Below are 13,362 nucleotides of genomic sequence, written 5' to 3' on the forward strand. Positions count from 1 at the left end.
AAATGATTTTGGGAAAATTTCACCGTCGACAATATCAGTGGATAACCAGATTTCTGTCCCAATAATTATATCTGCGCCAGTGCTTTGAATAAGGTGATGATATTCTGCGATTTTGCTTTTTAAACTTCGGCAATTTACTATCGATATAGATAATGTTCCCTTGACATTACGGTTTTTAAATTACTAACGAGGATCGTCTTCTTATTGATATTGATTCCCTCTTATAATTTTCTATTCGATGCTATCTGATGGGTGTTGAATGAACTATTACTAGCACTGAACCTCACACTTTTCTTCCATCTCACCTCGCACAGCCCTAAAACATCTAAGTTTCCTCTTTCAGTCTGTCCCTTTATATTTTCTAATTTTCCTGCCCTCAACATCGCCCTAACATTGCAAGTATCATTCTAACTAGTTCGGCCCTATTCTGCGCTTCTGCTCTCTCTTTCCCTTTGCATGGATTCCGTGAGATGACGACGGCGAAAGGCTTGCCTGAACCGCAGCCGGGCACAACACACGACCGATTGGGCCATGTCCCGTAGTTGCTAGAATTCATTGTCCCTAAACTGCCCATCATACACTATTCTTGGGATAAGTAATTGAGGTGGTTTTATTGCCTTCCTTAATATTGTTTTTCACGTAAAAATATCACTTTAATGGCCATCCCACTGGGGTAGACGCCTTTTTATCAGCTTCACTGAGGAATAGACGCAAGATGGACTTCCTTTCGTCTGGCTCCTACCCTTCCACCTATTTAGCATAGGTGACCGTACCTTGATCAAATACATTGTATCATTGCTCCCGCCAGCATTGCTCTAGGGATTATCAGAATGCAAAAGCCCTTTCACTACGTCAAGGTTGTATTCCATGGGGAGAGCTTTTAGAAAAACAAATTTTATAAAGTCGTTGTATCCTTCAATGCTAAAACATTTAGGCTGCAAAAAGAAGAATAATATGTTAAATTTTCAAATTGCGTAGTTTCAGTAAGATCGCCTGAAGATGGTGACATTGAAACCAAACATGTAATAAATCAATATTTAGTGGAAAAGTGTTGTAATTTGTTCATTATTGTGTTGAATCTATGTTGCCTCTTGCTTTTGGATGCTTCTTCGTGGTCCGTGTGCCCTTGGGTTCCCATGTAAACCTTAGATTGCCTTTAAGTTCCTCAGGAGACGAACCACCAGTTTGCGCGATATACTACAAGCCTTTGGTAGGACATGAGACATTATGGGTAGCAACTGTATGCGTACCTCAGATTAACACAGCAAAATAATCTATTAATATAACATTCCTTGTCCTGACCACCCACTTTCATATCGTTTCTTATCATAAGTGTGCCTATGTAAAGGCATAGGTTAAGTAAAAATTTAAAATGGCTTTTACTTTCATTAAAATAGAACGTTGTTTCCGCGTAGTCCATCGCAGTACTTATCCACTTATTTTTTTAAGAGCATTATATCATTTACTCATTGTATTTTCTTGTCATACAACTGGCTATATTCCATTGCGTCATCAATAATATTTTGAAATATTATGATGAATTTTCATGGTTTCATTTCTCCTAAAGTGGCTTTAGGATGTCCGAAATTGGGAAACCACCCCTCAATATACATTCCAGTATACATATACATCATTTTTGGTTCTAATATTGTGGTTTTATCAGATTTCCATCATATTGAGTTTCGAAGAAAATAACGCTTCATTGCGCATCAGTGATTTTAACGACCGCGTAGGTGAGTAACCGTAAGAGAATGAGCTTTCTATGAAAAGGCAAATAAATCAAAATGAGAAACTAGCGGTATCAGGCGAATTGGTGTGTTCGTGAGATATTAACTTCAAATAAGAAGATATCCGTAATCTGTTTGTTACCATAAAGAAGGAAGATTTTAATGGATATTTAGCCGGTCGCAGTAATAAGTAGTTAGATACTAAATATTTGAAGTCAGTTATTCAATCAAATTAGATCAATCGATAACCAAATCCAAAGCCCGACACTTAACGTTTCCAAGAATGTATGAAGCGATCTCGAATTAAGAGTTATTTTTGATAAACTTTTCTTGTATCATATATTTGACTACATGAACTATTTTGATTTTCAGAGGAAGGTGTAACCAAAAGTTTCACATGCGCCCGTACCCTCGTTGGCCAATATGTTTTCATCCAAATGGTCGGTGTGGAAGGATCGCTGTCACTTTGTGAGATCGAAGTCTTCACATCGGAAGGTGAGTTTTATTTTTTCTTTTCTGTTCGCCGCGTACTCCCGCCGCCGCCGTCTTGGTTGTCTCCACGCTCGAGTGCCTGTGGTAACAGTCCGTTTAAGGAGATGTCGAAATGCTTTCATTTGGTCTTCGCGGCCAACACCGTGAATCACGGATTTCCTGGTTATTACTTCTAAAAATGGACGTGAATTCACGAGAGAATTCAGATATCTCAAAAATAATGGAAAACTTAGCTATGAATTTAACGTAAATACTCAAGACGGTTTTATATTCTTAAAATATCTAATTTACAACAGCTATAAACGAAGTCTTTAACACTATGTAAATGACTCTCAGCATATTTTTCCATATTTTTATGGAAAAGACGACCAAAGAAATCACTTATGCAAAAATCGGTGGGAATATCCATATTCATAATGTGTCGTGTTAGTTCTGTACGTCATTTAAGTAGCGGAATATTTCACCCTATCTGTATTAACCCGTCTAACTATATAAAAATAAACCAAGTATTTTAATAATGAGAATTATCTTCAAGTATATACTTAATACATGAATTTGATACAATTCAAAAAAACTAAATACAACAATTCATTGAGGTTAGTGCAAAACTAAATAATTCTCATCATTGCTTATTCATTGCCATATATGTTGGCAAATATACTATCCAAATACTCATTTTCATTTTCCTTTGCACTTTTAACTCAATTGAATTTTTATTTATCCTTATGGAAATGAGCTAATTTTATTCCTAGTTTTATAATTCTACTCTTTCATCTTTCCAACTCCTTATTTGCTGAGATGCAAAAAAGAATGTACAAGAAGTTTTGACTTTTTCGACAATTATCATAGTAATTGTTCTATAGTAGTTACCCGCTGGAAACTTTTAGTACCTAAAAACGTGTTTTGGTGAATGATGAGGCACCGATTTGAGTTCATTTGTGATTTCACATAAAAAAATAACTTCAGAAGAAATGAAACGAATTACCATTTGGATTAGTTATTGAATTACTCAATAATAGTTAACAGCTCACCAGAGAAAATATTTAGTAATTATATTCAATTTTCAATCATGCTTTATTTTTTCCCCAAACTTTTGCGTGGCGCACACTTCGCTGGGTGTTACATGAAGAAAGCTTCATTTTGGTTGAAATACACGAAAGGAATTGAGCTCATGGAATATTTATTTCCAGAATTTTCAAATGATCGCTGTCTAGCCTCCGGCCAGAAAGAAGACAGCGGCTCGCAGATAGTTGTATTTGACCGCACTTGCTACGAGTTCATCGTCGGACGCGGTGATTCGTTCGACACTGCGAGGTCGTACTGTCGGCAACATGGCGTCGGCGGTTTCGGCGCCAAGGGAGATCTGGTCCATGGTTTCAAGGGCCCTACATCGTCGTTCCTTCTGGCGGAGCTTGACCGCCTGAAGCCGAACCTCAAGACTCAACTGGTGTGGATCGGTGCGCAGAAGGAGCCTGGCTTGATTGCCCGCAGTTGGAAATGGGTCGATGGTGAGTGCAAAAGGAATCTTTTAACATAGGCATTATCACGCCTCAGCTTTCCCTAGAGAGATGATACAAACCTAAAAATATATCACGAGAATAGGTATACGGTGAAAGTCTAGGTCGAGAAGTATAACATAATTGCTTAGATGATGATTTGGTGAAAATGCTAGCAACTTAACAGGACTTAGGATTAAAAGGCACGTAATTTTCAACTTTCCAACGATTTGAATCCCGCTGTTATGTGCTTTTCCTTTACACACCGTCGGATTATTTGATCGAGGGTGCATTTACCACAGAGATATCAGAGTTAGAGAAATGTATTTATTTCTGGGGAGTTTCAATATTACCTGCGTATGCCAAATGAACGGAATTAAGATTGAAATTTTCGCATGTTGTCGTACTAATGAATTCGACGGTTATCGCGCAATTTGGTAAGTAAGAGGAAGGAAAACTGCCCAACCGAGTACTTTATTTTAGCCCACGATTGGTGCTAAATAGTTTCCCTAGAGAACATTAATTTATGTGGCCCTCAAATTATATGTTTCTCGCATTGCAAATGGGTAACATGCTGATAAGTGTTCATTCATATGGCACTTGAATAGAGTAGTTTCTTGATTCATTTCCTCTTACTTCTGTTTTACCATTGACTCATATGGAAGGCAATTTATAGAGGAATCGAAGAAGGACAAAAGTCTTGATGGAATATGTCGCTATCCCTTTTATATTTGTTTTAAAATTCAATGAGGGGCGCTACTCACTCCTTCCTTTTCAGTTTAATGTTTCAGTTTTCATTCAGTTAACTTTTAGGACTTCCTAGAATATAGGGAAAAGAGTAAAAAAAACCAAAATCCGTCAAATATCAATACCATTTAACTTATTATGCCTCCAAATTCTCGTTAAACTGCATTCTCAAATCCGTGGCATTACTAGGTGACATGAAATTGTTTTTATACGTTTATGTTAAATCAGGCTTTATCTGTATTCCGTTTTATAGGATTAAAAATTCGATTGTGTTCAATTGAAGGGTGATGCTGAAATTCTGTTTTGCAGGGGAGGAAGTGGACAGACCCAATTGGGGTAAGGATCAACCAAACAATTACAACGGAGAACAGAACTGTGTGGTGTTGGATGGTGGACGGGGATGGCAGTGGAATGACGTGGGCTGCAATTTGAATTACCTACACTGGATTTGCCAGTACTGTGAGTTCACCTCTGTCTCACCTTGAAAAATGCATGAGATTTTCCCGAGCCAATTTGGAATGGGAACATCCGCTCTTAATCTTCTCCTAATCTCTTTAATTTTCTTAGAGATTACGGAAACGCATCCGGTAGAACTTTTATTTAAACATGCATTAACACTGATGGTAATTGCATATGCGTTTTGTGACAAGATTTTTCCCATGCATTTTATTATTTCATTTTGAAGTGTTCCGTGTCTATGGGGAGCATAATTTTGTTGTTTTGGTAGCAAACATTTGCAAAAAAAATGTTTTTATACATGTTGTTTGCAGTGGGAGTAAGTGTAGTTAATTTCAAAAATAAGAAGAAGAATATGATGTTAAAAATATCATGTATGTACCTGCAGTAATAGGTTCGTTGAATCTGGCTATACGATAGTAAGGGGTCTCCTTCCTGGCTTAGTCTAAGATTGCATATTTATTTTACATATCTTATCACCGCATGTCAATTTATTGTATGTCACACAGTTGTAATAATTATTAATATTTATGTGTACTACTTCAACCTACAGAAAAAGACCCTCAAATTCCATTATGAGTCAATTTCATTAGTAGTTCATAGCATTTTTGGAATGTTTCAATTTAACCAAAATGCAGCATGACGAGCATGACCGTTTGAAAATCGATATTTCACTCATTAGAGCTAGTTTATGGTACCAGCATAACAGGGTATTTTTGGCTTTCACTATTTTTTTGAAGTATTACGGACGCCTACTTTTGAAGATTTATCCAAGTGGTTCATACATTGGGTGCTCGTAATTAGTATCAAGTGTTTCAGCGTGCAGCATATTAGTACGTCCTGAAATCATATACTTGTTTATTTATTTATTTAACGACTTTATTTGAACAGATTAAGACTTGATAGTCCCTTCTTCCACCTAATCCCTGTACAGTACATTGAAGGCAATCACAAACACCCAAGTTCTAACTGGAGGATAATCCACCCAGGCGGGAATCGAACCCGCGACCTCTGGGTTAACAGGCGAGGACGTTATCCCCCCGCCACCAGGTCCAGGTTTAGGCTCTTTTAATAAAGACATGTGGGTCGCGGTAGTCCAGGGGGTAGAGCGTTGGACTACTGACCAGAGGGCCCCGGGTTTGAGTCCCGGGCAAGGCACTCTTGGCACCTGCAGCTCCACCCAAGCTATGTGATTTTTCGGGTACCAGATCTTCCTGGGAAACCATAACCGGCACAGGGAAAGGAACTGGCCCCCCCTACCCTGATGTGTGAATTTCACACGCCGTTGGGCTTAGCGCTGGGTGAACTCTACCATCACCTACCAAACCGACCTTCGGGTTGATTACTGTATTTATGGTTTTTTTGATAAAGAAATATCATCAATATAAAATTGAGAAAGGGAATCGAATATATTTCCAACATCAGACTATTTGATCAAGAATAAGTTTTTTACACGATTATTCGATTTCTGTGAGCTGACTGAAAAAGAGGCTAATACATATATTATAAATATACATTAGAAGCAATTTACCTCTGACAATAGTTTTCGCACACAGCTTCAACAGTTTTTAAAAATAATCAATTTTCATCGGTTACAATGTTTCCTCTCTACTTTAAAGCTATTTAGTATCAGTATATATATTTATTTCGACATATGCCTCTGGTCGCACTGCAGAATGGCTCATACATGTATATTTCTCCGTCTTACTCTTTCGGCTGGGTTTAATGACCTCTCTCTCTCCCCACATGCGTAAATGTAGTTGGACAAGGGCCGAGTGCCTTACGCCTACAACTAAACATTGACTTCGTCTTCCTCTTTCGGCCCACACTCAATCCTTCCCTTCACCGACTCCTTCCAAATCGGTCCCCTCCCTCCACCTATAACCGTCTTTTCCTGCTTTGCCTCTTTTTTATTTTTTTATCACTTCTAAACCTACGGGTCCGCCCCTCTTAACCTCACATTTTGCTTTATTCTTATGTCTTCTATTTTTATTTCTTTCTTCTATCTAGTCCTCATTTTCTTCTCCACCTTTTCCCTCCTTTTTTCCATTTGCCTCCAATCAAGTCCGCAAATTTTCCATCCATCTCTCCCTTTCGTTCTCCCGATGACCTTTCCTTTCTCTGACCGCGCCCACTCTGCAAAAAAATATCTCTATGATCCTTCGAAGGTTCAGCTCACACCACCACCCGTCCCCGCCCCTCTCACCTCTTTCCCGCTCTCCCGCCTTTTCCCTCCCCTTTTATCCTTGATCCCTTCCCCACTCTGCTCCGCTTGGTCCAACAGACTTAGCCGTTCCTCCTTGCTGCCCAAGGAAACTCGTTTCCTCGTGGTTCAACACCCACGATTCGCGCCCACTCTTTCGGGAATTTCAACGCATGCCTACTCCGTCCCTCTCCCCGCCATCTTACTGTCGAACCACACCTCCTTCTTCAAAAGCCTCCCCCCCCCCTTCCTTCTCTACCTCGAAATCCCTTACGCGCCCCGCACTTCCGCCCCCGCGAAATCGCTTCAGGGCTTATCACCGCGCCTCTCCGTCGTGAGCGCAAGCAGAGCTCGTGTCGAAGGAGAACGCCTTCGGAATTCTCTTCCCCATTCTCCGCCAAGTCTGCGGTTTGGGTGCGTGCTTCCCACCAAAGAAAAATATTGGAGCATTCAAGTAGATCTGGGTATGAGTTAAGGTTTCACTGCTAATCAGCGTACGCTCGTATTTCTGCCGCACGCAAATAGGAAACGAGTAGGCGCGGAGTAAAAGTTAAATGGAGCACACTTTGAGGTGGTGCATTAGCCAACTTTAAGAAGCGATTGGGTGGAGTCTGTTGCGTCACTTTGCCTCATGCATAGATATTCGAGGTTTGCAAATGTATATGGTGATATTTAAGCTGATCTTCCTTCAATTTTCAGTCACTCAGAACCTTGACTTAACTAAGGAATGGTTGCGCCCATAATAAAGAACGGTAATGAAGTTGAAAAATCCGTTTCACTATCTGGGAGGGAAACTTCTTTGCATTGGATTGGATTTCAAATGGCAAGAAATGGAGAAACCATTGCCATCAACCCGAAGGTTGGATTAATAAGTGAGGTTCCAATGCCTGCCCACTAAGAATTTCAATTGGCATAGATATGCGCATTGTAAGCGTTCACGATAGGACTGCCTATCTCCATGCTCTCTATCGTGTACCAAATAAATCGACAATCGGTTCAGCTCCTGGTTTCCTATGGATTTACCCAGATTTAAATCCAGGATCATGTATTCTATTCCGTAAACCATAATGCCACTCTTTGAATAAAAAATCCATAAAACGTAGATAAACAAAATCTATGCAATAAACATTTGAAATTATTAGTGGCCTCGAAGCAAAGTCTTTAAATCACAGATTCGAAATGCCTTCTGAAGTCTGAAGGCATAAAAAACTTTTTGTATTCAACAAATATATTTTCCAAGGAAACACAATATAGGGACTGTAGAATGAATCAATCTACTTTTAGCCTATATTTAAATTAGTATGCATAGTTTAAAACGTTTGGCAATTGTATTCCTCTCATCATCCCGTTTTTTCTTCGTATATTTTCAGGTTATGCTCAAATGATATTCTAGTCAAAAATATTTTGGAAGACGTGATATGAATAAATTAAATGGGTATGGCTTTGCAGTTTATTAATTCGAAACACCGCTTTCTCACGATTATATAATTATATAAACTGACTTCTGTATTCTAAAATGAAGTTGAGGAATTTCATCGTGAAGTTACATGAGGGATGATAAGCATCTGACTGAACTTCCATTTTTACCACCGCCAATGACGATTCATCCGGTATTGATGCTCTGTACTGAGCAAGTAAAATGTAAAAATTTTGAGGACTCTTCATGCCCATATTAGCTATTCCAAAAGTTTACATTAGTTTCCATACATTTTCAGATTTCCTTTTTCCTTTCGTAAATCCCATGGAATTTCTGTCATTTTAGAATTGAGATTACGGAAATTAATTTTTCGCACTCATTTCATAGCAACGACGGAGTGGTTTGATGCATAGAAGTGCCATTAGTAGATTTGAAATTTCTTCGACGGATAATATCATTTCGGAAAGCTAATACACATTGAAAATTGAAACCATTATGCTGTAATAGTAATATCTATTACGGAAGTTGAGTTCAAAACTGCGATTTGTTTTAGGTGGTGTGTGAAATCGATGAAGATTTCACTTGCGCCGGAATAAATCATTGAATGAAGAGGGGAATGCTGATTGAACCTCCGTTTTCATTGTATGATTTGTTCTTTTTCTATTAACCTCTTTCATCCTTTGCTTGTTACCACATTTTTACAATAGTGTACAATAATAAAGAACATTCTAACGCTTTCAGTATCTCTTTCGAGGCCTTTACATAAATTAAGATTCGATAAGATTCTGGATGCACTTGTCTTCACCAACACACCCATTTTGCAGTTAAACTTATCCATATAAGACTCGCAAGATGATGGCAGATATTTTGGCATTTAAACTTTGTCTATTTGCATTTGGTCACTGCTTCGAAAATGCCCTTACAAATGCTATCATTTGAACGCTTCACTATGATCTTTAGGTGCCGATCGACTGTACCCACTGTACTGTATTCGCAGTGATTAAATCAACAGTGATTGGAGTATCTGAAATTTTCTGAGAAGAAAACTGTGCCTTTACTCCAAAACGCAAAAGTCGTACCTTGCTTAGCCGCAGTTATTATGGCTGTAGTTTTAATCTTGATAAAATGTTTAACAATTAAATTAAATGCTTTCTTAAAAACGGAACAACAAAAACCGATTTTTGTAACATTTCTTATTTTTTTAATTGCCGGCCCCAGTGGCGGTGGGGTAGCATCCTCGTCTACCAACCCAGAGGTCGCAGGTTCGATTTCCGCATAAGTGGTTTTTCCTTCACCTAGGGCTTGGGTGTATGTAATTGTCAACTTGTTATATCAATATTCAAAGTCCGATATAAAGGTCGAAGTGCTGTTTTCGGACTAATGCAAAATAAGTAAAGGTGGAATATGTCATCTCGCGAGCATCTTTTAATCCCAATTGAAAAAAGCTGAAGGTAACGAGTGGTGGAGCCTCGCTGCCATATATCAGATCGCTATCCACTTGACAGTCATCACCGTGACTTCGCTCTTCTGAGACGTTTCCAAAGACTGTCCAAGAGGTGTCTATGATTATGTGAATCAGGTCGTTTTCCGAAGCTGAGGTATTACTACTTAAGCAATCGCATCAGACGTTCCCAAACTGCAGATATGTCATAAGCAAGGGATAGAGAAGAAAATGTAATAAAGTGACAATCTAGACATTTGAAGTTTTTTATTGTGAAATATCAATAAGGCTAGTTTGTAAGATTGAGTTTTGCAATTATTTGTTATTAGTACATGTTATTAAGTCTCAATTATACTTATATCATTTCATACATTAACTTTTGTTGCTCTCAAAAATTTAATTTTGAAATTATTGTTCATTTTTAATTATTCCTGGTTCTATAATTTGCAACTTGTTTTCCTGGAACGATACTTTGAGGCGGAACATGCAAATTTTTTCATGATCCAGATACCTTCTGCCAACGATCTTGGGGATCTCTTGATTTAACGCTTGGGGGTTAAGGCGCACGGATGCCGGAAAGATGAATCAAAAATCGGGCTTTGGAGCACAGTGGCCCACTTATCTTATACATTGAATCCCCTACTTCCGCGCAAATACGTTCCTGTTCTATATCTTCAACAATGCCGCAGTTTCAAAGATGGCACATAACGGAGGTTGGGCGGTTGCTAAAATAACGAGCACATGATAATGCGGGAAAAGAACGCCTAAACTTTCAGTCACGTCTGCGTAAGAAAAAATATATCGTTTTCTCCTTTTTATAAGCCCTTCGACTTGCCACGAATGCAGCGGACGTTAGGGCGGCTCCCAAGAGAAAGGCGCCGCGAAGTTTCCAAGCCGCGCCACACCGTTCGTGACTGCGCCACCGTAGAGCAGCTAGCTCTCTAATCGTTCCGCGTTTTGATTTCCTCGGGACACGAATCGAGTCCGCCCTCTCACCATGTCATATAAGACTTCACTCGTCTTTATGCAATACTCTGGGATTGCGCCCATGCGGGGAGCAGCTCCCGGCAGGTGGATGCTATGACGAACTACCCTAAACGCTGCTCATAGTGCACTCGCTGAATTAAACGTCATCGCGATGGCGGCATTCTATCAGACGCCGTTGGTTTCGAAAGCGGATTTGGGAAATTAAAACTTTCGGATCCATCACGTCCTTTCCCAATAGAGTCACGGAACGGTATTTGATAGGTACTAGATCTGATTAGGTCTTAGACGTCTCAGTTCACAATCGGAGAAATCGTCCCGCATTCATTGTTTCCCTTTTGTCGGCGACTATTTGATATTCGAAATTATTTTTCCTGGAATATCAGCGACTATTGAATTTTCAAATAAGTTCTGAAATTCGCTTCAAATCATTAAAGAACGCAAATGCCGGGGGTCAAATTTAAATATTTGTATACAATTTGCCAGCAGGAGTATCGCTAACTTAATAAAGCCAAATGATGAAAAGTTTATTTTTAAATATGTCAATTCATTAAAATTCGATATGCGTTTTCTTTTACGAAAGAAGTAAATCACCTTAGATTTTTAAAAATTCGACATGGTGAACCATCCTTATGAAAGATTTAAACTGCACTGAAAGCGCATCACTGGTGGCTAATTTCCAATCTTTTATTATGTTTTAGAACCTAATTCATAAACAGAAACTTTTTTCATCGTCTAATTTGGCAAGATACAGTAGATATCTATTAGTTTCTACATATTTCTCAATATATATTCAGGAATCACTAAAAAAATGAGTGAAAATTACGTGATGTTGCATTTGGGATTTTAAAAACAAAAAATGTTTTCTATCGAGTGTATATACCCTGCAGGCACTCATAGCGATTCATTTTTTTAAATTGGATTATATAAATGTAAGGAAAAATGTGTGACTAATTTTAATTTTTGCGTAATTCTAATCCAATATCATTGACTTTTATAATTATTAGCACAAAAACTCGGCACCGTCCTAAGGTGTTTCTTATTGCCTAGCGCTACCGTTGTTAGGCATGCGTTGGGTTATCCGAGATGGAAAATTTATGGAATTTGAATCTCTACTCGGTGCTGGATGTGTGGGATGGGAAATCACGGTAAGCTGGGTGAGCTAGCGAGTGCTTCCCACTGCCTCTTTCTGTTTCATAGCTTAATGAAATTGAACGACATTACCTCTACTTTTATGTAATCGTCGTGGAATATTATGAAATTAAAAAAGTGATCATGAAAAAAATTGTTTTGATTAACATGTTGATGACATATTCAGTTGACATTTTTTTTCGATGAGGGTACATACCAATGTGCTACCCAAATGATTATTATTTATAAAAAACCTGATTTGGCTGTAGATAATAAACAGATTTGTATTTAGCCTCTATCAATCGGCTGTGTGAGAAGAAATTCATTAACTGTATCATTTCCTCAGGCGATTATTTTCTTCCCTTGCGTTTTTCATGTATTATTCCTGATTATATTGTTAATGTGCTGTAAAGCAACGTTGTCTTTATTATTTTGAATCATACGAATCACTCGGTCAACATCTTTAATTTTCAGCGCCTCCATCTTGCGGAAGACCAGATAAGCTTGAGAATACAACTATTTCTGGAAAAAACTTCAACGTCGGATCGGACATCACCTACAAGTGTCCCACGGGCTATATGCTCGTCGGAGGAAGCGTCCGGAAATGCGGTCCAACAGGATTTTGGTCCGGCGCAGCCCCCTCCTGCAAATGTGAGTTCTGTTATCAATTATTTCCGGCAATAATCATCACTTGAGCAAAAATTATTTTTAAATATAAGTGTTGTAATAACAGCTAAAATTTATCATCGTGATATCTTTTGTGTAATTCACGAAGTGGTGTCGTGAAACGATGCAATCAAGTTTGTTTGACGAATTTCATAAAAAATTTACTTCCATGCGTCATAAATTTTGTTTTTATAATTTGTGGTGGAGAAAAAGTGGCCAAGAGTAAGAAAACATTTGAACCGCCAATGGGACTCCTATTCATAAATTTGGCTCAAATTCACGCATTGTTTCAATTGGAGAATCATCGACTACAATTTTCTCAATAAAATAACTATCAGCGTGATCTTACCAATGGTATCAGTACATTCCTAAATGCTTCTGCAACCATTTGGGTAGTGGTAAAACAATTAAAATAATGTATATTTTTTCCAAATATATCTAAGTTATTTTGGTATTTTACTCTTCACCTTTCTATTCATGTAACGTTCAATTGTGAAGGAAAAATTGGAAGTGCTGTTATATATTATGAGAGCGCATTTGCACATCGTTTCTAAGAATTCTGTGCTAAATGAGCTATTAACTCCATTAGTATGGAATACGTT

The 13,362-nt window shown here is 38.3% G+C and overlaps 1 protein-coding gene across 1 annotated transcript in view; it reads left to right on the forward strand.

The window, feature by feature from the left end:
* fw (CUB and Sushi multiple domains furrowed) overlaps positions 1-13,362 on the forward strand; it is an 89,646-nt gene that overhangs the window by 54,846 nt on the left and 21,438 nt on the right. The window contains exons 6-9 of the mRNA XM_071588366.1: positions 2,100-2,222; positions 3,410-3,727; positions 4,772-4,921; positions 12,569-12,745. Coding sequence (XP_071444467.1) covers positions 2,100-2,222; positions 3,410-3,727; positions 4,772-4,921; positions 12,569-12,745 — 768 coding nt within the window. The remainder of the gene's footprint in view (positions 1-2,099; positions 2,223-3,409; positions 3,728-4,771; positions 4,922-12,568; positions 12,746-13,362) is intronic.

Source organism: Hetaerina americana, unplaced genomic scaffold (assembly GCF_022747635.1).
Source record: "Hetaerina americana unplaced genomic scaffold, ioHetAmer1.1.p SCAF_3, whole genome shotgun sequence".
Lineage (NCBI taxonomy): Eukaryota > Metazoa > Arthropoda > Insecta > Odonata > Calopterygidae > Hetaerina > Hetaerina americana.